Source organism: Elephas maximus, chromosome 15 (assembly GCF_024166365.1).
Source record: "Elephas maximus indicus isolate mEleMax1 chromosome 15, mEleMax1 primary haplotype, whole genome shotgun sequence".
Classification (NCBI taxonomy): Eukaryota; Metazoa; Chordata; class Mammalia; order Proboscidea; family Elephantidae; genus Elephas; species Elephas maximus.
The window spans coordinates 38,890,686-38,912,143 of record NC_064833.1 but is presented as its reverse complement, the minus strand read 5'-3'; the positions used below and the strand labels follow the sequence as shown (position 1 = coordinate 38,912,143).

Below are 21,458 nucleotides of genomic sequence, written 5' to 3'. Positions count from 1 at the left end.
CACCTCAGGGTAGATTTAAACTGCCAGGCTTTAGATTAGTGGAAACCCTGGTGGCGTAGTGGTTAAGCACTATGGCTGCTAACCAAAAGGCTGGCAGTTTGAATCTGCCAGGTGCTCCTTGGAAACTCAATGGGGCAGTTCTACTCTGTTCTATAGGGTCGCTATGGGCTGGAATTGACTCGACAGCCATGGGTGTTTTTTAGATTAGTAGCCGAGCACTTAACCACTTGCATCAATCAGGGACTCCTGGAGGTCTAGGTTAATTGCTTCTAATTAAGCAAACACCAAAGTAAAATTTTGCAAAAGTGCTCCCTTTTCTTTCAGAGAAAGAACGGCAATTATATGGCCTACTTTGTGCTACATTAAAATTTCTGAGAACCTTAGAAAGCCCCAGGAAAGAATTTGCCTCATGCTAGGGGCCAACATCAGAGGTGAGGACATTCTGTTCCACTCCTCAGCCTTGCTTTAGAAACCCAAGCCTTGCACACCTGGGCTCCTGGTACTGCCAACTGGCCCTCCTCTGCCAAACACATCAGCTAAAATCTATTTCATTTATTTCAGTTCTTCTTTCATCAGATTATTCTTATGGTTGCCTGCCGATCCTCAAACTACTCTTTAGATTCACATACTGCTAAATCTTCATAGGTAAAATGTGGACATAAAGTCAGAGAGGCTTGATGCATTGAAACGGAGCCATTAGTCTTTTTTTTAACTTTTTAAGAAAGATTTTGCTTTGTTATTTTTTGTGTGTGTGGTAAACATATAGATAACAAAATGTTTGCCATTTCAACAATCTTCACATGTACCGTTCAGTGACATTAAATATGTTCATCATGTCCAATCATCACCATTCCCGAACTTTTCCTTCATCTTTAACGGAAGCTCAGTTGGAACCATTAATCTTAACAAACACTATAAAGTAGAAGATGGTACGATTTGCACTTCTTTCATTCTAAAGAGCAGTAAGATGTTTATAGCCTTAATCTTTCTCTTCTTGACAGTTACAGTAATGTTCGGCTAATTACTCAACATTTCCAGGTGAACAGTAATGCAGAAGAAAATGTTATTAATTTGCCCAGTGCAATCTTAGAAGGAAAAGATAATGATAACTCCAAAGGTCCTTATGAATATGTCATGCTATGTGGGTGTTTTACAAAAACCTTCTTTGGTTTTTCTCTGGGTTTTCAGTATTCTCCTTGAAATATGCCTATCTGGATCTATTCTCACCTCTAATTCATTCCTCTTCTCTTCTAATTATTATAGTCTACAATTTGAAATTGTTTTGTCCTTTTAAAAAATCAGCCAGTCTACCTCATGTTGACCACATTTTCCTCCCCAGACCATTTCCAGTAGAATTTGGCTCATAGTCGCTGTGTGAGAGAACAAACCAGTTATTCATTGCATTATATCAATGAGCTAGTACTATACTAAAAGAAAGTATAATGAAATCAGGAATTTGGAAAAACTTCAGAAAGTGCTTTTTTCTGTGTTTTAATTAGGGGTATGATAAAGTGCTACACAACATTAATCCAAGCACTGAGGTAGATTCTAAATAATTTTGCAGCCATTGAAAAACCTTGGTAAATATCTCTAGAATCAAGCCAAAGAAGTTGACCTCTCTTCTCATAAGAACTATTTGGTTTGAAAACTAATGGAGGGAGAATTAAATTTCATTCCTATGTAAACTGTTTTGTGGTAACATATCCAAGTACTTTCTTTCTTCCTTTTTTTGCAAAATTTCCTCTTTCACGATTTCTAACCTCTCAAACCAAGTCAAAGTCTCCTTGATCCTATTGCCATTTTAATATTTCCATTTGCCTTTCTTGTTTCCACTTCTATTTGTCATAATACAGCACCTCAATTCCACGTGAACCACTCATCTCCCTGGGGAGGCTGTAGTTCTTCAAAGGTGAGAGATGCATGAACGGATTAATGACAAATGACACTTTTACTTCTTTTTCCAGATGTGGGGAATGAATTCAGATTTTGTGCTCTGAGGTGCTAACCTCGAGTTCTCTTTCTTTACAATTAAATTACAACTTGTGGCTCAGTGAAGATGTGCCAGTGAGCCAAGATCAGGGACTGGAGGTGAGGCACTCAGCGGAAACTGCTTTAAAATCATCCAGAGAGAGGGCACAGGGCTGTAGTTTGGTATGCTCGTAGAACCTGGAGCAGTGGGGGACCTGCTGAGGTTTGGCATCCGGGACTAAAGAAACCTCCTTGGGGTCTGCACCCTGTTGGCCAGAATTATTGCTGCTGTTGTTCCTCATTTTTGCTGCTTCGTCTCTTGGATAAACTGAAACTTCCACGGCAGTGAATCTATGTTTACCCCTTTCCAGATGACTGATCTTGAAGGCAGGTTTAGGTTCCTGTTGAGCCTTCTGTTCTTTCATGGACCCTGATTATCTACCTCACTGAAGGTCTCTTTTCTCTAGCTCACAATAATTTGGCAGAGCCAGTGAAGCTCGGCCACAGAAATAAGACCTTAGAGGTGGCATGGCTTTGTGCCCCAAAGTCTATTGCTCAGAGTTTCTATAGAAACAAGCCAGAGGTGGTACCCAGGATGATGGGTCTTAAAACCACAGGTGTTTTCTTTTGAGAATCCCATCACATAACAAATACCACTCAACAACAGTTTTTAGAGGCATAACCTACTTCATCGCTTTGGATGGCTTTGGCCAAGGCTTTCGAATTCCTGTTGCAAGACCCCTTGCATTTTCTAATGTTCCCTTTAGAATAATTATCTTTTGTTGCTTTCAAACTTGATGACCAATTCATGACCCAACCTCTTCCTCTGATAGTCAAGTTATAAATTCTGAACAGATGGTTAAAGATTATTTATTATAGCTCAGGGATTAAGAGTAAATCCAATACCAACTAGAGCATAGAAACTGAACGAGTGTAGAACCAGCAGTCAGAGATCCCAAGTTCTAGTTGAAACTCCAGCTCTGTCAGATTTTGGGCAATTCTGCAAACCTCTCTGAGCTAGGATTTCCTTGTTGGTAAAATCAAAGGATGAGATCAGCTGATCTCTAAGTTTTTCTGGGTTCTAAAATTCACTGACTACCGCCTGTCTGTCAGTTCATCATACTGTGGTTGCTTGTGTGTTGCAATGATGCTGGAAGCTATTCCACTGATATTTCAAATACCAGCAGGGTTACCCATGGTGGACAGGCTTCAATGGTGTTTCCAGGCTAAGGCTAAGAAGAAAGGCCTGATGATCTACTTCTGAGAATTAACCAACGAAAATCCTATGGATTACAACAGAATATTGTCCAATATAGTGCTAGAAAATAAGTCTCCTAGGTTGGAAGGCACTACACAGTAGCCACATCAATGGACTCAAACATATCAGTGATCATGAAGATGGCAAAGGACTGGGCAATTCTTCGTTCTGTTTTATATACGGTCGCCATGAGTTGGAGCTGGCTCAATAACAATAACAACACAAAAGTTCTCTGAATCTATGGTTTTATGTAATGGCCAGAACATATTCCATGAAAAATGGAAATGTTGCTATGTTGATGATGATTGCAGAGGAATGGTGATAAGAGATTTTATTTATGGGAAGGTTGTAAGTCCTAACATTATAATAGAAGGAAAAAGGAAAGGACCAGGAGAAAGACTAATATGTATCAAAATCCTACAGTGTGCTAGGCAGATTCACAAATATTATCTTATGTGAAAACACATTAATTTCAGAGATGTGCTCCTTAAGGGATAAAGATGCCATGGTTGCTCCTTGCCTCGAAAGTACAGTTAGTTGATTGAGTGCTTTCTACGTGCCAGGCACTCTTCTAAGCACTTTACACATACACAGTTAAGGATCCCTATTTACAGATGAGGAAACTGAGGCACAGAGAAGTTAATCAATTTGCCCAAGGTCATCCAACTGATAAGTGGCGGAGCCAAGTTTCAAACTTAGAGAGTTGAGCTCCAGAACCTACACTCTTAACCACGCCCCCATGTTGTCTCTTGTTATTCATGCCTTAAACAAATATCTTTTGAGTACTGACTACATGAAGGCACTGAATTAATCCCTCTTGGGGATTCTAAGGTGAATGAGACAATATTCTTATGCTTGAGAAGCTTAAAATATACCTAGTAGATGCTCAGAAATGTGGAATGAGTGACCATGCCCAACCCAAGCTTGGCAGCACTTTACAACTATCTTCTGCATTCTTCTAACCAAAGGGTTGGCAGTTAGAACCTACCCAGCAGCTCTGCAGAAGAAAGACCTGGCAATCTGCTTCATAAAGGTTAAAGCCAAGAAAACCTTTGGGGTGGTTCTACTCTATCACACTAGATCGCTATGACTTGGAATTGACTTGAAGGCACACAACAATAACTGCATTCTGGACATGTTCATAATCCAAATCAATGGGCAATACCTGGTAAGAGGGGCCCTGCCCCGGACCCCTGCTTTTGAGGTTCCGCTCTGGTCCCCTGGCCCTGACTCTCCCTATGAGCAAGGAGTCCAGGGCCCATAGGATGCATCCACCTGGAGCCTGAGTCCCACTCCCTTCTAATCTACCTGCTGGATACCTAGGACTTTGTAATTTCCTGTACCAAAGACCCTAAACCTAGTTGCAGGGCTTGCTTTGACCTCTTCCAAAGCCCCTTGAGAACAGACCACATGACCCAGGCACACAATCCTCAGCCAAAGGGGTGCGCCAAGAGCAGCTGACTTAAACTATATATTCCCACATATTATATATACTAGCACAGTGTTTGCCATAATAGATATTTCAATTAATATATGTTAAATGAATGAGTATAATACTTATTCTATAGCATATTCTATTCTAGCAGAGCCTGGCCATTGAGGATTTATTCTTCTACCCTTTCTGTTTTCCTAGCCCTCTCTTTAAGGGTGTTTTCCTCCGGCTTTCTTTGCAACAGGTAACACTCAATGGCTCGCCTAAGTAGAACGAAAGGCTGACAGCTAGACCATGGCTCAAACCCCCTGCCACTCCCTCTCCCAGCAATCCTGCGAAGTCAAGGTAGTGCTGGCCTTGAAGGGGGAGAGCCAACCAGGCCTCCCAGCTCCATCCAGAGAGGGTGTCCTGGATCCCATGAGATTCCTGGTCCTCTTTTGCTTTCTTGAGAACAAAGTTCGGAAGATGATGGAGTCACAGGACTGGAAGAGGTGTTAGAGTCAAAGCGTCTAGCCCAGAACTCTCAAATCATAGGCCCTACGCCCTACTCCCCGAACAAGCTAAGAAGGTGCAGGCGTCTGACTGTTCCTTAATTCTGCCTTAGTGGTAGCATTTTCTTTCCCATTTGTCCCGGCTCCATGACTTTCCGAACAAGTGACCAGAAAACTTGGGGTCCCTTCTAAATGCTTCAGTTCTCCCCAAGGGTGGATGTTAGTATGGATGGGTGGCTGAGTAGGTTGGTGGGTGGCTGGATAGGCGAGAGGCTGGACAGGTAACCATGGCGGGCGAAGCTGAGCCCCTGAGGGACCTCCTAGCTCTCCTCCCACCCTGGGTCCGCTGGTCCTGCGCCCTGGTAGGCTGTGGCGCAAGGACGGAGGGTGCGGGAGAGCGGGGGACTCGAGGCGGGGGCGGGGGGCTGTGAGGAGAGAGAGGTGGGGAAAGGGAGGGCCTTCGCGCGCAGAGAGGAGTGGCGGGCGGGGAGAGGGCGCGGCGCAGGGGGCGGCGAGTGCCGGAGCTCAGCGCCTGGCTGCAGCGCGGGCGGGCAGGCAGACGGGCGCGGGGACGCGATGCCGCCGCCGGCGCCTCCCCGCGGACCCGGGCTGCGCTGCCGGGGCTGAGCTGCGCGGAGTCGCCAGCCGAGCGGCCGCCGGGCGCGCCCGTAGCGCAGGAGGATGGGCTGCGGTGGGAGCCGGGCCGATGCCATCGAGCCCCGCTACTACGAGAGCTGGACCCGGGAGACGGAGTCCACCTGGCTCACCTACACCGACTCTGACGCACTGCCCAGCGCCGCCGCCCCGGACAGCGGCCCCGAGGCGGGCGGCCTGCACGCGGGTGAGTGGCCCTGCTCTTCGGACCCCGCCTGGCCGCGCTCTCCCGGAGCCGGCGAGGCCGGGGTCAGGGGAGTGAGAACCCGGAGGGCTGGTGCCTGCAGAAGCAGCGCGCAGCGCAGTCTCCCCGGAGAATTCCGCGGGGGGTGGGGGGCGGGGGAGAGAGAGGTTCGTGGTCAGCGAGAGCCCCTTACACAAGGAGAGCGAAACCCTTGATCTTCGGGGAAGCCCAATTCTTCTTTGCCTCCGCCTTGCACTTTCATTGGCCGGGGGATGGATGAGGTGGGAACACAGCCCACCTCGCAGGCGCGCCTAACCCCCGCCACCTCCCCCCCCTCCCCGGCCCCGGCCATCCTCAGCCCACTCTAAGCCTCCGACTTTCCAGGGTCGCCACTGTCCTACTGTGGTCCATTTCCCATCTCCTGCTCTGTCTACCTGCATACCCAGCCAGGTTAGTTCTCCATCCACTGGCCACCTGGCAGCTCTGCCTTCAACATACAGTCAAGGCGACTGATGGTGATTCCCTGGATGGAGTCATCGTTGTCGTTTTGCCTTTTCTCCCTTTTGGGAAGGAGCCCCTCGAGGGCTACAAAAACCAGACTCCTAGTGCAGGGCAAAATGAATGCTCACCCTTCCCAAGTGCAGGGCAAAATGAATGCTCACCCTTCCCATCACTAGTTCTGCACTTAACCGTACTTTTCAAGCAGTTGTTTTATGGTAAGGACTTCCTCTTCCCACCCCATGGGACCTCAATGTTTTATATGAGAAAGGACATAAAACTGGACTATGGCTGGAAGTGAAATCCTCTTTCCTAGGCCAATCCCAGTCTAAAAAAAAAAAAAGTCTAGCAGAGATAAAAGGATATGCAAAGAATTTTCTGCTCCAGCCAAAATCAGAGTATTAAAAAATATATATATTTATATATGCTAATAATTGTAGGGTAGAGATGAAAATAGACTGCATGTTATAGACTGACATTTAATCATAAACATGTTGTGACATTGACAGGAAAAAAATCTTACTGCTTAAAAAAAAATAGTAACTGCTTATTACATAGATATTGTCAAAAGTCAGATTAATATTTGGATAAGAATATTTTAACTGTTTTCCCTTCATTCTGAGTCATGAAATCTAATATGAAATAAGGCCAATTTGAAGCATAGTGTATATTATAAGGAGGAAGAAAGAAATGTGAACTACTTTTAAAAGATAAGCAGTCCTAAATCCATGCCTCCTAAATAAGAGATGTCACCTTAATCTTGAAAACTGTCCTGTCCATCTGTTAGGACCAAAGCTTTTCACATGAATTTTGTGACTGAAGTTTTAATGAGAACTGTCAGTGAAAGCTGTGCAGGACATAATCCTCTATTTGTCTCTAATTTTCCCGACTCACAGTGACAGTCATCAAATTTCCAAATGACGCATTGGCTGGATCCAGTGTCAGAATAAGGTTAAGACATGAGCCTTCTAAAGGGAACTGGTGAATGTTAGGTGTGGCAGCATCTCCCCAGCAGGCATGGTACTGCTCAGCAGTCAAAGGCCAAAACTGCACTCCAGGGAAGTAAGCTAAACAGATCTAGTGTGAAAAAAAGAACATCAAGTACAGCTTTAGGGAGTGGTTGCCATGGTGACTGTGTGTGTGTGTGTGTGTGTGTGTGTGTGTAGGTGTGTGTGTGTGTAGGTGTGTGTGAGAGAGTCATTATGGACTGGCTAAATATATACAAGGAGTCCCTGGGTGATGCAAACGGTTAATGCACTTGACTGCTAGCTGAAGGTTGGAGGTGCACGCCCATGCAGAAGCACCTCAGAAGAAAGCCCTGGCAATCTACTTCTGAAAAATCAGCCATTGAAAACCCTATGGAGCACAGTTCTACTTTGACACACATGGGATCACCATGAGTTTAGGATCTACTCGGTGGCAACTGATTTTAAATATATGCATATATGATCCTCAAATCTTTTCCAATGCTTGTTTATTACTCTGCCATCCTGAGTCATATCCCATACATCATGAGTTCTGTTCCTGCAACAGATGGGGCCTGGGACAAGTGCTCTTATTCATAGTACCCTGCCAAACATGGGACAGCTCTGCCACGCAGGTGATTTGGGACACTGGCGTCATCCAGGCTTCAGTCCCAGGGCAGTACCTGAAAATTGGCAAAACTCTCATGGGCAGGATTCTTCCAATCCTGTAGAAATTTCCATTAGCCTTGGGGGAGGGAGACATTTCTGAACCTCAAGACTGAAGCAAGGCTTCCCTTGGCATTCTCAAGGGACCTTGGAAGAGTGTTTTGATCCCTGAGGGTTTTTCAGGCTGAGAATTGGTCATCTTTAGTCAGAATGGGTCATCCAAGTAAGCTATAAATCTCCTGGGTTTCAGATACCCAGGGATATTAGTCAGACTCTTTATTCTCTTCTACTCCCTTCTCCCTCTGCCAATGTTCCACCAGTGAGTTCTGTCTCAGGCTGCTGGGGAGCAGCTATTGGCCTACCATTACCGAGTCCATATTGTGATAAGAAGCCAGAATGACTTTTTTTTTTTTTTTTAACATCAATCCTTTTCTGGTGGGGGGTGGGGGGAAGGGGGAAGGAGCAAATGGAAGAGATACAGGAGAATCCAGTATTCAAGATCAACAAAAATGGTTTCATCGCTTGAATTCTAGAGCTGGAAGAGTTCTCTGGAGGTCATCTACCCAAGGCAAATGAAGTCTCAGTTAAATTGCCCAGGGATGGACAATCCCTCAACCACTTCAGAACCCTCACATACCCCCAACTCCTCAGGCTTCAGAAGTCCTTTCTTTCTGGGCCCTTGATCATTCTTTAGTGTCTAATTGATGTCATTTTTCTCCTGGCCACCTCAGCCTCAGAAACTTCGAGGGCAGGGGGTGGGTCTAATTCACCTGCATATCTTCTGTGTTTAACACGCGTGGGACACTTGGTTGGGATTTAATGAAGGTTTTCTGAGTGAATAGGTGCCCTTCCTAAACCTCCCCTTGGCTTGAACTTGGTCTTCAATCCTGTCAGCTCTTCCTAGATTCCCTCCGTCTTTCTCTTCCTTCCAGTTCTTGCTGTTGAAGTTTTCTCACTTGAATCTGTTTAACCTAGGTCCTCCTAAGTGCCTTTCTGATCCCATAGTTTCTCTAAAAAAATTTCTCTCCACCTTTACCCACTTCATTGAAACACCTGGCCCAGCCCAAAGATTCCATTTCTTTGAATGGAATCCCATTCAAAGCTCTCTCCCCACCCCACCTCAATTCCACAACCATGTCTACCAAAAACCCCCCATTTAAACATACTCATGGCCATGGAGTTGATTCCAACTCGTAGTGACCCTGTAGAACAGAGTAGACCTGCCCCACAGGGCCTCTAAGGCTGTAATCTTTATGGAAGCTGACTGCTAGTCTCTCCTCAGGAGGGGCTGGTGAGGTGGAACTGCCAGCCTTCCTTCCGGTTAGCAGTCCAGTGCTTAACTGCGCTGCCAGGGCTCTCCCCATTTAAGCATATCTGCCTTTAAGTCTCACTTCAGTTTCTCTTAGTCCTGTCCAGACTGAGGGCCTGTCATATGACAGGTGTTCAATAAATGTTTGTTGGATGGATTCTTTGTTTTGCCGTTGGGAGCATATTTTTGCCATCCCACAAAGGAAAGCTTCTTGCCTCCTCCTCACTCCCTAAGTGATACTGAGCCTCTGGTTTTTGCTTTTTGGAGATCATCTCTACTGGCCATCACAGTTCAGTTAAGTTTTTTAGATTAGACTATTCCGTGGGTTGGAATTGAAGACTTAACTGAAGCCACCATATCTGATATCCGTTGCTTCCCTGTGTCACTGAAGCCTGTCTCTGTGTCACAGAAGGAAATTAAATTGGTCTGGTATGATTTAGTCCTCATAAAATCAGTTTGCTGGATTGATTTTTACTTCTGTTGTCTAAGAGGGGTCTCCTAAGGAGAAATAGGCTGAGGTCACCATGACTCAGCCTAGCTCTGCCATTCCATACATTAATAACTTCCTAGCCTCATCTAGTTTTAATCACAAGTTCCTTAAATTACATCCTTAAATATCCCCATCTGTACTGTTAGATTTTTTTTCCTAATTTCTTTAGGGAATAAAACATTTAAAATTTTTCTAGAATACTTCCAGTTTTTAGTTTTAAATTGCTGTAACAATTGCTCCAGTATACAGAAACTTGCAGACTTAGAGACTCACAGCAAAATGATTTACCTAAATAAATTGAAGGATGGTCAAATGAACTGAAGAACACTTGATGTTACCATTAGCTAACATTTATTTACCAAGGGCCCAGTACTAAGCACAAATGAGGTAGAAACTATTACCATCCCCCTTTACAAGTGAGGAAACGAGACCTAGAGAGTCTGAGTAACTTTTTCCAGTTCACACAGTTATTAAGGCAGAGCCAGGACTGGAACCCAGCTCTGTCTGATTCCAAAGCCCATGCTCTTAAATACTGCCTTCCTGAATAATTAGAGATCAACTATAGGATTTTTAGTTTTAGAGTTGATGGGACTCAGTCTAAGTCAGATCTTATGAATGAATGAATAATTTTTCCCCGTGAGTCCTGCACTCATACTATTGATCTTAGTAACTCAGATTTGGGATTTTGCATTTATTCCTGTTTAAATTCATCTTTTTGGTTTCAGCTCAATGTTTAAAGTTGCTGACATTGATTTATTTTGATAGTGCAATGGAGACAGTATTCTTGGCCTTTATTTCCCTATGTTGACAGACTAAAGATTAAAAAAAAAAAAATTTTTTTTTTTTTAAAGATACAAGACATTAATTTGCTCTTTTGTTCCTTCAGCACACATTTAGTACAAATATGAGTGAGAGATGTTGCTTGGCCTCAAGAAGTTAATATCAGGAAGACAGACATAAAAGTGGACACACCTCAGGTAGTATGGAACATGTTGGAATAGCATGAGGGAATGTGCTGTAGGAGTGCAGAGGACCAAGCAGTTTATTCTGCCTGGGGAGTGTGAGAGCGGGGGCTCTGAGGAAGTGACAGTGTGGTGTGTACCCATAAAACCAAAACCCGTTGCCATCAAGTCAATTCTGACTCTTAGCAACCCTGTAGGACAGGGTAGAACAGCCCCATAGGGTTTCCAAGGAGCGGCTAGTAGATTCCAACTGCTGACCTTTTGGTTAGCAGCCGAGCTCTTAACCACTGCACCACCAGGGCTCCCCTAGTGTGTATACAGACCTCTGCATTTGCCCAGAGAAGGGAGAGGACTGGTCCTGCAGGCCCTTACAGCTGGGAGAGGTGAAGGAAGGCATCCTGTTGCCCTGATTACTTCCCCTGAGAGTACCCATGGAGAACCCGCCTGGACTTCTGCCACTTAACCATTCCCTCAGTCTACCCTCCTATCTCCCTCCATATACCAGTTACCACTTGTGGTTAGATTTCCAAATAATTATACTTTTCTATTTTATTTATTTATAACAATTTCTACATGTAGAATTCAATGACATTGATTAAATTCTTCAAGACGTACAAGTCTCACTATCCCCTTCCAAATTATTCCACTACTGTTAGCATAAACTCAATGTTCCCTAATCAAAAACATCCCTTTCCCCTCTCCCTCTTACTACTGATAAGCAGTAATAATTTTTGGTTTCTATACATTTGCTTAGTTCATATAAGTGAGATCATTTAGTATTTGTCTTTTTGCAACTGACATCTTTTCCTCAGCATAATGTTTTCAAAGTTCATGCATGTTATGGCATACACCAGGACTTCGTTTCTCTTTATGGCTGAATAATAACGTTTCACTGTATGTGTATACCACGCTTTGTTTACCTGTTCACCTGTTGATGGGCATTTTGGTTGTTCCCACATTTTGACTTTTGTGGAAGTGCTGCAGTGAACATTGGTGTACTCTAAATAATTAGTGACTAATGTCTGTCCCCCTCGAGGATGACAAGCTCTGTAAGGTCAGGTCTTTTGTTCACTGTTGTATCCCTGTGCCTAATACTGTGGCTTCAAGTGATCTCTCTTAATGAAGGAATCTCCTCAAGCTTCTCTGCGTCCACTTTTGTCTTCCTGCAGGCCACAGAGATGCTGTTTTCTTTCTTCAACAAAATTGTTTCCATCTCCTCATCCATTTCCAGTTCTTGTCTCCCTGGTCAGTTACATAGTAAGACAGCATCCCCACCTCTCCAGTACCTCTTTCTCAAACAGAAATTTTTTTGTTGTAAGAATCATATTGCAAAAATCACTACCCAGAAACAGGTGGTAGCAAACTTAGGCAAGTTATGAAGGTTTAGGAAGTCTTAGCGTTGCCATGGTCCTTGTCTCCTGGGCAGAGGTATCAGGTTCTACCAATGAGATTTATCCCTGTGATACCATGGATCACACTGTATTGCTAGGGCTTATTCATGCCTCTGTCTCTCCAGTGAGCCTGTGAGCTCCTCTGGTTTGGGGATCTCATTACTGACATTTCCATGCCTGGCATCCACCGTACATTTGTTCAGTGCTTCCAAAAATGAATGAATGAATGGATGACTGATGTAGATATGAAAATAAGGCTTAGTCTTTCTTGTAACCTCTTTTTTGAGTCTCATCTTAGGTGCTTTGGTCTTAAAAACCAGGCCATTGGACTCTAGATAAAGCTATTCTGACTTTAACCAGAGATGGATTTAGGGTGGCTCCACTACTAAGTGTGGTAAGATCATGAATGCATTCCAGAATCACTTCCTGTATTTTTTTTTTCAGGCATGGACCGCAGTGGGAAGAAGACAGCCTCCTCTTGGTCTGGCAAGCGGTCTTTTTCTAGCTTATCCTGTGCTCATCAATCTCTCAGGCTTGGGCCTCTGGAGGTTCTGCCTTCGCCCTGGGATCTGTGGCCCATGGCACACACCTTGCTGTTGCTAAGGTTGTTCTACCCTTTAGTGAAGTTGGGCATCTGAACCTGTTGTTCTTTGGCTGTTGGTGCCTGGGCATTCATTCTTGGAGCCTTTTGGGGTCAGACCCTAAGCTGCTAGCTGCTCCCAGCAGACTACTTGGCTTCCTATTACAAAATCCAGTCCTGGTCAGGATTCCTAGAGAGGTTCTCTCGACAGTCTGAATGTCCCTGTAGCTTCCATCTGTAGAGCAGACTGGATGGGTTTACCCTGACTCAAACTGTAATCTAGCCCTTTCTAGCTTGGCAACCAGCAGCATTCACCTCCTCACATGCTACCCTCCCCTTCCCCCATGCCCTAGCCATCCCTTCCTCTCTGGGGATAAATCTCTTTTAGAGTGAGTTTTATGAGCACAAATACTGTGAACATCTGGAAATAGAGGATTTCCATTGCCACTTCCTCACACTTCCTTCTGAGGGTGGGTCTATTTGCTTGCCATTTAGGTTCAAATATAGCATTTATCAAGCATTTATTTGTATGTGTGACCTTTTTTTTTTTATTAGCTCATATAACCCTCTTAGTGACCTCATAAATTTCCATTGTCATCACCACTTGCCAGATGAGGAAACTGAGGCTCAGCGAGATTAAAAGAGCAAGGTCACACATCTAGGCAATAGAAGAGTCTGGATCAGAATTCAAGTTCTTGCTTCTAAATCCAGGGAAGTGTCCATTTTTCTGTAACTGTTAAGCACAAATTTAGTAGCCTCCCCATCCCATCTGCCTTTGGCTTGTTTGAAAGTGTTAACCACTTGGAATGGGAGCCTCCTGCCACCATTAACAATGCTGAAGACTCAAGTCCTTGAGGATAGGGTACCTGCAGCCTGGGGGCGCTGGTGCTGCCTCCTGCCTATGCTAAGTGGCCTGCCCCTGTCTCTCTAGAGCAGTGCTATAGTGGGTATTCAGAAAATCACTTGCATCCAGATCACCTGGTGAGCTCGTTAAAGATGAGAAGTCTTTGGGCAGAAAAAAATTTTTTTTCTGGGTTCAAATACAATGCATGTTCCTCACAGGAAAAAAAAAATTAGAAAATATAGAAAAACACACAGAGGAAAATAATGCTTCTGCCAACATTTAGGTCTCACTCTTCAGGCCCTTTATATACAGTGCAGGTTGTGTCTTTTGTGGGGGTTATATTTAAGGGAGGAGTCCCTGGGTGATGCAAATGGTTAAGTACTAGGCTGCTAACCAAAAGGTTGGTGGTTCATATCTACCCAGAGGCACCTTGGAAGAAAACCCTGGTGATCTGCTTCTGAAAATCACAATCATTGAAAACCCTATAGAGCGCAGTTCTCCTCTGACACACATGGGGAATTGACTGAATGGCAACTGGTTTGGCTTGTTGTGATGTCCAAATGTTAGGGCTATGGGAAAAATCCCTCAAATTCCTTGGAAGCTCAAAGGCCAATTAAAAATATTTTTTTGTTTTTCTACTTTTAGGAAAATATTTGGAGTTGTTGTTGTTGTTAGGTGCCATCAAGTCGATTTTGACTCATAGTGACCCCATGTGACTAAGTAGAACTGCCCTATATGGTTTTCTAGGCTGTAATTTTTTTAATCTTTACAGGAGCAGGTTCTCTCTTGGAGCTGCTAGATGGGTTTGAACCGCCAACCTCTTGGTTAGCAAAAGAGCTCTTAACTGTCTGGTTTGAATGGAGGAAGAGCAAAGGAGTAAAGGCCATGGATAAATGAAAGGATCTTTTCCTTTTTTTTTTTTTCATTCAGTACTAAGAAAATGTAGTTGAATTCAGGTAGATTAAATACCAGAGGGCAGTGATTGTTCAGTGATAGAATTCTCACCTTCTATGCAGGAGTCCTGGGTTCAATTCCCAACCAATGCGCCTCATGTGCAAACACTGACAGTTTCTCAGTGGAGACTTGTGTGCTGCTGTGATACCAGACAGGCTTCAGTGGGACTTCCAGATGAATACAGACCAGGAAGGAAGTACTGGTGGTCTGCTTCTGAAAATCAGCCAGTGAAAACCCTATGAGTCAAAACAGTGTGATCCCCAAATGATCGTGGGTATAATGCAGGACCAGGTAGCCTTTCCTTCTGTTGTGCATTGGGTTGTTGTGAGCCTGGGGTCAACAAGTATTACCAGGTAAATGCATATTTTGACTCTACTAGATGTAATCGTCCCCCCTCCCCAATGGGTTCATGCTGAGCATGCTGTTTTATATTCTGCCCAACTGTTTTTCCGGGATTTACTGTCTCTTTATGGATGTAGCGACATGACCTCTCCCTGTGTGTATGGGGTGTGTATGTGTGTGTTGGGACCAGCTCTCTGTCTCAGTCCCAGATGCCCAGAGGTCAGGTGTGTTGGCTGCCCAGTGTTCAGTTGGTACAGCTTCATACACTTCCAGCTCTAGATCTCTGTGTTAGATGGGATAGGTATGGATTGTCTGCCTACATCTTGCCATGTGGCTTCTGTGTCATGAACAAAGCCAAGAGCCTGGGTAGATTTTTCTCAATCTAGCATTATCTGCTTTACTAATGGTACCAATTTCTCCTAGATTCTGGGATTAGGTTGTGTATTAGTCTTTGTTTTTGGTGCTACTGTGAGTCTTGGTCTTTTACTATGTCTTTATAGGTATTTTAGTGGGCACTTGGGAAAGACTGAGTTGCCAGCTGCTAGCCAGATGCCCTTTGGCTGGAAATCCAAAACAGAGTCTTTTGATCTGGAGACGATCCAAGCCATTGTATTGCCCTCTGACATGGCCACACTCACAGGACCACCTTACCAGATCTGGTCTCACTCTTTATGACTTCAGATATTTCCTGTCCCCAGGCAGCCAGCTTTTTACATTCATCATGACCTCCAGTTCCTGGACCCCTTTCTGCTGTCTTTATCCATCACCTTACTGGTTACTTTGTTTGGAGGCAATACAGCTCAGTGATTAAGGAATTAGACTTTAACACCAGGCATTTGCCATCTGTGTGACCTTGAGCAAGTTTCTTAGCTTTTCAGGGTTTCAGTTTCCACATGTGTAGAATGGGAATTGTTGTAGAATTAATCTGATCTCAGCAGGGTCACCCATGGAGGACAGGTTTCAGCTGAGCTTCCAGACTAAGACAGACTAGGAAGAAGGACCCAGCAGTCTACTTCTGAAAAGTATTAGCCAGTGAAAACCTTATGAATAGCAGCAGAACATTGTCTGATATAGTGCTGGGAGATGAGCCCCCAGGTTGGAAGGCACTCAAAAGATGACTGGGGAAGAGCTGCCTCCTCAAAGTAGAGTCAACCTTAATGACGTGGTTGGAGTAAAGCTTTCGGGACCTTCATTTGCTGATGTGGCACGACTCCAAATGAGAAGAAACAGCTGCAAACATCCATTAATAATTGGAACCTGGAACGTACCAAGTATGAATCTAGGAAAATTAGAAATCGTCAAAAATGAAATGGAATGCATAAACATCGATATCCTAGGCGTTAGTGAGCTGAAATGGACTGGTATTGGCCATTTTGAATCGGACAATCATATAGTCTACTATGCTGGGAATGACAACTTGAAGAGGAATGGTGTTGCATTCATTGTAAAAAATAACTTTCAAGATCTATCCTGAAGTACAATGCTGTTGTGATAGGATAATATCCATATGCCTACAAGGAAGACCAGTTAATACGACTATGATTCAAATTTACGCACCAACCACTAGGGCCAAAGATGAAGAAATAGAAGGTTTTTATCAGCTGCTGCATGCTGAAATTGATCGAACATGCAATCAAGATGCACTGATAATTACTGGTGATTGGAATGCGAAAGTTGGAAACAAAGAAGAAGGATCAGTTGGAAAATATGGCCTTGGTGATTGAAACAATGCTGGAGATCGAATGATAGAATTTTGCAAGACCAATGACTTCTTCATTGCAAATACCTTCTTTCACCAACATAAACAGTGACTATACACTTTTTTTTTTATACACATGGACCTCACCAAATGGGACACACAGAAATCAAATTGACTACATCTGTGGAAAGAGACAATGGAAAAGCTCAATATCATCAGTCAGAACAAGGCCAGTGGCTGACTGTGGAACAGACCATCAATTGCTCATATGCAAGTTCAAGCTGAAACTGAAGAAAATCAGAGCAAGTCCACAGGGCCAAAATATGACGTTGAGTATATCCGACCTGAATTTAGAAACCATCTGAAGAATAGATTTGACACATTGAATGCTTGTAACCAAAGACCAGACGAGTTGTGGAATGACATCAAGGACATCATACATGAAGAAAGGAAGAGGTCATTGAAAAGACAGAAAAGACTAAGATGGATGTCAGAGGAGACTCTGAAACTTGTTCTTGAATGTCGAGCAGCTAAAGCAAAAGGAAGAATTGATGAGGTAAAAGAACTGAACAGAAGATTTCAAAGGGCATCTCGAGAAGACAAAGTAAAGTATTATAATGACACATGCAAAGAGCTGGAGGTGGAAAACCAAAAGGGAAGAAGAACACACTCAGCATTTCTCAAGCTGAAAGAACTGAAAAAAATTTCAAGCCTCGAGTTGCAATAGTGAAGGATTCTATGGGGAAAATATCAAACAACGCAGGAAGCATCAAAAGAAGATGGAACGAATGCAGAGAGTCATTATAGCAAAAAGAATTAGTCAATGTTCAACCATTTCAAGAGGTGGCATATGATCAGGAACGGATGATACTGAAGGAAGAAGTCCAAACTGCTCTGAAGGCATTGGCAAAAGACAAGGCTCCAAGAATTGATGGACTATCAATTGAGATGTTTCAACAAACAGATGCAGCACTGGAGGTGCTCACTCGTCTATGCAAAGAAATATGGAAGACAGCTTCCTGGCCAACTGACTGGAAGAGATCCATATTTATGCCTATTCCCAAGAAAGGTGATCCAACCGAATGTGGAAATCATAGAACAATATTATTAATATCACACGCAAGCAAAATTTTGCTGAAGATCATTCAAAAACAGCTGCAGCAGTATATTGACAGGGAACTGCCAGAAATTCAGGCCGGTTTCAGAAGAGGACGTGGAACCAGGGTTATCATTGCTGATGTCAGATGGATCCTGGCTGAAAGCAGAGAATACCAGAAGGATGTTTACCTGTGTTTTATTGACTACGCAAACGCATTTGACTGTGTGGATCATAACAAATTATGGGTAACATTGCGAAGAATGGGAATTCCGGAACACTTAATTGTGCTCTTGAGGAGCCTTTACATAGGTCAAGAGGCAGGTGTTCTGACAGAAAAAGGGGATATTGATTGGTTTAAAGTCAGGAAATGCGTGTGTCAGGGTTGTATTCTTTCACCATACCTGTTCAATCTGTATGCTGAGCAATAATCCGAGAAGCTGGACTATATGAAGAAGAACGGGGCATCAGGATTGGAAGAAGACTCATTAACAACCTACATTATGCAGATGACACAACCTTGCTTGCTGGAAGTGAAGAGGACTTGAAGCACTTACTAATGAAGATCAAAGACCACAGCCTTCAGTATGGATTGTATCTCAGCATAAAGAAGACAAAAATCCTCACAACTGGACCAATGAGCAACATCATGATAAATGGAGGAAAGATTGAAGTTGTCAAGGATTTCATTTTACTTGGATCCACAATCAACACCCATGGAAGCAGCAGGCAAGAAATCAAAAGACTCGTTGCATTCAGTAAGTCTGCTTCAAACGACCTCTTTAAAGTTTTGAAGAGCAAAGATGTCACCTTGAAGTCTAAGGTGTGCCTGACCCAAGCCATGGTATTTTCAATCGCATCATATGCATGTGAAAGCTGGACAATGAATAAGGAAGACTGAAGAAGAATTGATGCCTTTGAATTGTGGTGTTGGAGAAGAATATTGAATATACCATGGACTGCCAAAAGAATGAACAAATCTGTCTTAGAAGAAGTACAACCAGAATGCTCCTTAGAAGCAAGGATGGCAAGACTGTGTCTTAACTACTTTGGTCATGTTGTCAGGAGGGATGAGTCCCTGGAGAAGGACATCATGCTTGGCAGAGTACAGGGTCAGCAGAAAAGAGGAAGACCCTCAACGAGATGGATTGACACAGTGGCTGCAACAATGAGCTCAAGCGTAACGACGATTGTAAGGATGGCTCAGGACTGGGCAGTGTTTCGTTCTGTTGTGCATAGGGTCAGTATGAATTGGAACTGACTCGATGGCACCTGACAACAACAACAAAAAATATGAAGACCAAAAAAAATAAAATAAAATCCCCAAGCCCATTGCTGTTGAGTAGAACTACTCCATAGGGGTTTCTAGGCTGTAATCTTTATGGAAGCAGTTCTTCAAGCCTTTCTTCCATGGACCTGCTGAGTGGTTTCGAACCACCAAACTTTAGGTTAGTAGCTGATTGCAAACCACTTGTGCCACCCAAGCTTCTCCCACAAATACGAAGGGTCTAGCATTTCAGTACTGTCTACCCTGCCACCAAAGTTCACTCACCTCCTCCATCTTGCCCTGGGCTCACAATGCCAGTCTCAAACACTGGGTCACCTTCCCCTCTGCTTCTTCCATCCGTGTGTCCAAGCTGCCTGGCATTGCTGGAAAAAGTGTTAAGTGCTGGTGATCGTGCCCAAGAGAAATTCATACTCTAGAATCTCCATCTTCACAATCTCTTCGCAATTCTATCCATTTCTTATTAATATGCTATTACAGTCCTATATAAAATAGCTTCCCATACTGTCCCACTCTTTCCCTCTGAATACTGAGAAGAATCAAAGACTTACTGTGAATTCTTCAATCTTTCCCTCAAATTACCTCCCATATGTCTTTCTTGCTACTTCAGAGTTTTTCTAACATCTTTAGTCATCTTCTTCCCATTGTCCTGTCTGGATTCTAAGTGCACTGATGAACTTGTTCTTTGTTATAATCATCTACAAGGACAACAAAGGCAGTTCCGTTTGGATGAAGGTCTACTTTTCATCTCCATTGGCCCTACCCAAATCCAGGCCACTGTTATCTTTTAACAGTGAATCTCTGTAATAGCCTGTTTCCATTGTTGCCCTTGACAATTAATTCTTCATGTCACAGGGAAAGTAATTTTTACAAACATATCCCAGGTTCTGCCATTCTCCCCTTTAGTACCCTCTGATAGCTTCTCAATTTACGGGAAATAAAATCTCAGCCCCTTCCCATGGCCTACAAGGGTCTATGTTACACAAGACTCAGTCCCTGTCTGCTTCTTCAGCTTTGTTTACACTGTTCTTTCTCTCATTAAGAGTGTTCTGATCACACTGGATTCCTGTCTGTCCTTTGAATACTCCAAACTTAATCTGCAACCCAGACTTTACACTTGCTGGAATGTGCTTCTCCCCACCATCCCCTTTACATATAGACTCCACCTCACCCTTCAGCTGTCAGTTCAGACATCATCTCCTCAGAGAGATCAGCTTTCCCCACTTAAACCCAGTTGCAGCCGAGTCGACTCTGACTCAGGGCAACCCCATGTGTGTCAGAGTAGAACTGTGCTCCATAGGGGTTTCAATGGCTGATTTTTCAGAAGAGGATTGGGCAAGCTTGAACCTCCACCTTTTCCATTAGCAGCTGAGTATGTTAGCTCTTTGCACCACCTAGGGAGTGACTCCCTACCCTAGTTACTGGCTGGTTATTTCCTTCCTGACAGTACAGTCTCCCACTGTTTTGTGAATCTATTACTTCTTGATTACCTCACTCCATGGAGTCTAGGGCCTTGAGTGCCTCGCTCACTATTGTAGACCCATTGCTTAGCACGGTGCCTGGCACAGAGTAGGCACGCAGGGAATGGTTGTTGAATGAACGGAGCCCTCTTCACCTTTTCTGTCAGTTAGGAATTGGTTTGGCTACATGGACCAGAAATCATATGAACTGTGGCTTCGCATGTAGAGGGTTTATGTTTTGCACTTAAGAAGTTTGGACTTGGATAGGTGTGCTGCTCAGGATGCTATCAAGAACCGGGGCTCCTTTTAGTCGATTGCTTTGCCATCCTCAGTGTGTGGGTTTCATCCCTGTGGTTGCAAGATGTCGTGCCATCTTATTTCCAATAGGGAGGAGGGGGAAGGGCAGAAAGGAATAGAGTACCTGAGCCTGTTCCCTGTTTATTTGTAAAGCAGTAGCTTTCTCAGAACCCAGCCGACTTTGCTTTGGTCTCACTATCCAGAAGTGTGCTACATGGCTACCCCTGGCTATAAGGAACTCTGGGAAATCAAGATTTTTAGCTGGAAACATGGTGCCCTAAAAGTATCAGGGTTCTTTTGGCAAAGGAAAAAAAGGGGAGAACAGATACGGGTAGGCAGCCAGCAGGGTGGCGGGACCTTTGATCCTAAGGCTGTGGTCAGAAAAGAGAGAAAATTAGCAGGAGGAAGGGAGAAGTAGGTAGATGAGGAGAGAGGTCTGCCTGAAACCAAGGAGACAGGATGTTATTATTAAGTTTTTTTTTTTTTTAAATAATGTTTTATTGTGTTTTTGGTGAGAGTTTACACAGCAGATTTGGTTCCCATTCAACAATTTTTACACAAATTGTTCAGGGACATTGGTTAATCCTTCCCAATGTGTGAACATTCTCATTGTTTCCATTCTGGTTGCTCCCC

At 43.8% G+C, this 21,458-nt stretch overlaps 1 protein-coding gene across 2 annotated transcripts in view; it reads left to right on the top strand.

The window, feature by feature from the left end:
- Window positions 1-5,721: 5,721 nt before the first annotated feature.
- BAALC (BAALC binder of MAP3K1 and KLF4) overlaps window positions 5,722-21,458 on the top strand; it is an 89,896-nt gene continuing 74,159 nt past the window's right edge. For both annotated transcript variants that reach the window (XM_049854433.1, XM_049854434.1), the window contains exon 1: window positions 5,722-5,990. In XM_049854433.1, the coding sequence (XP_049710390.1) occupies window positions 5,831-5,990 (160 nt within the window). In that variant the 5' untranslated portion in view covers window positions 5,722-5,830. The remainder of the gene's footprint in view (window positions 5,991-21,458) is intronic.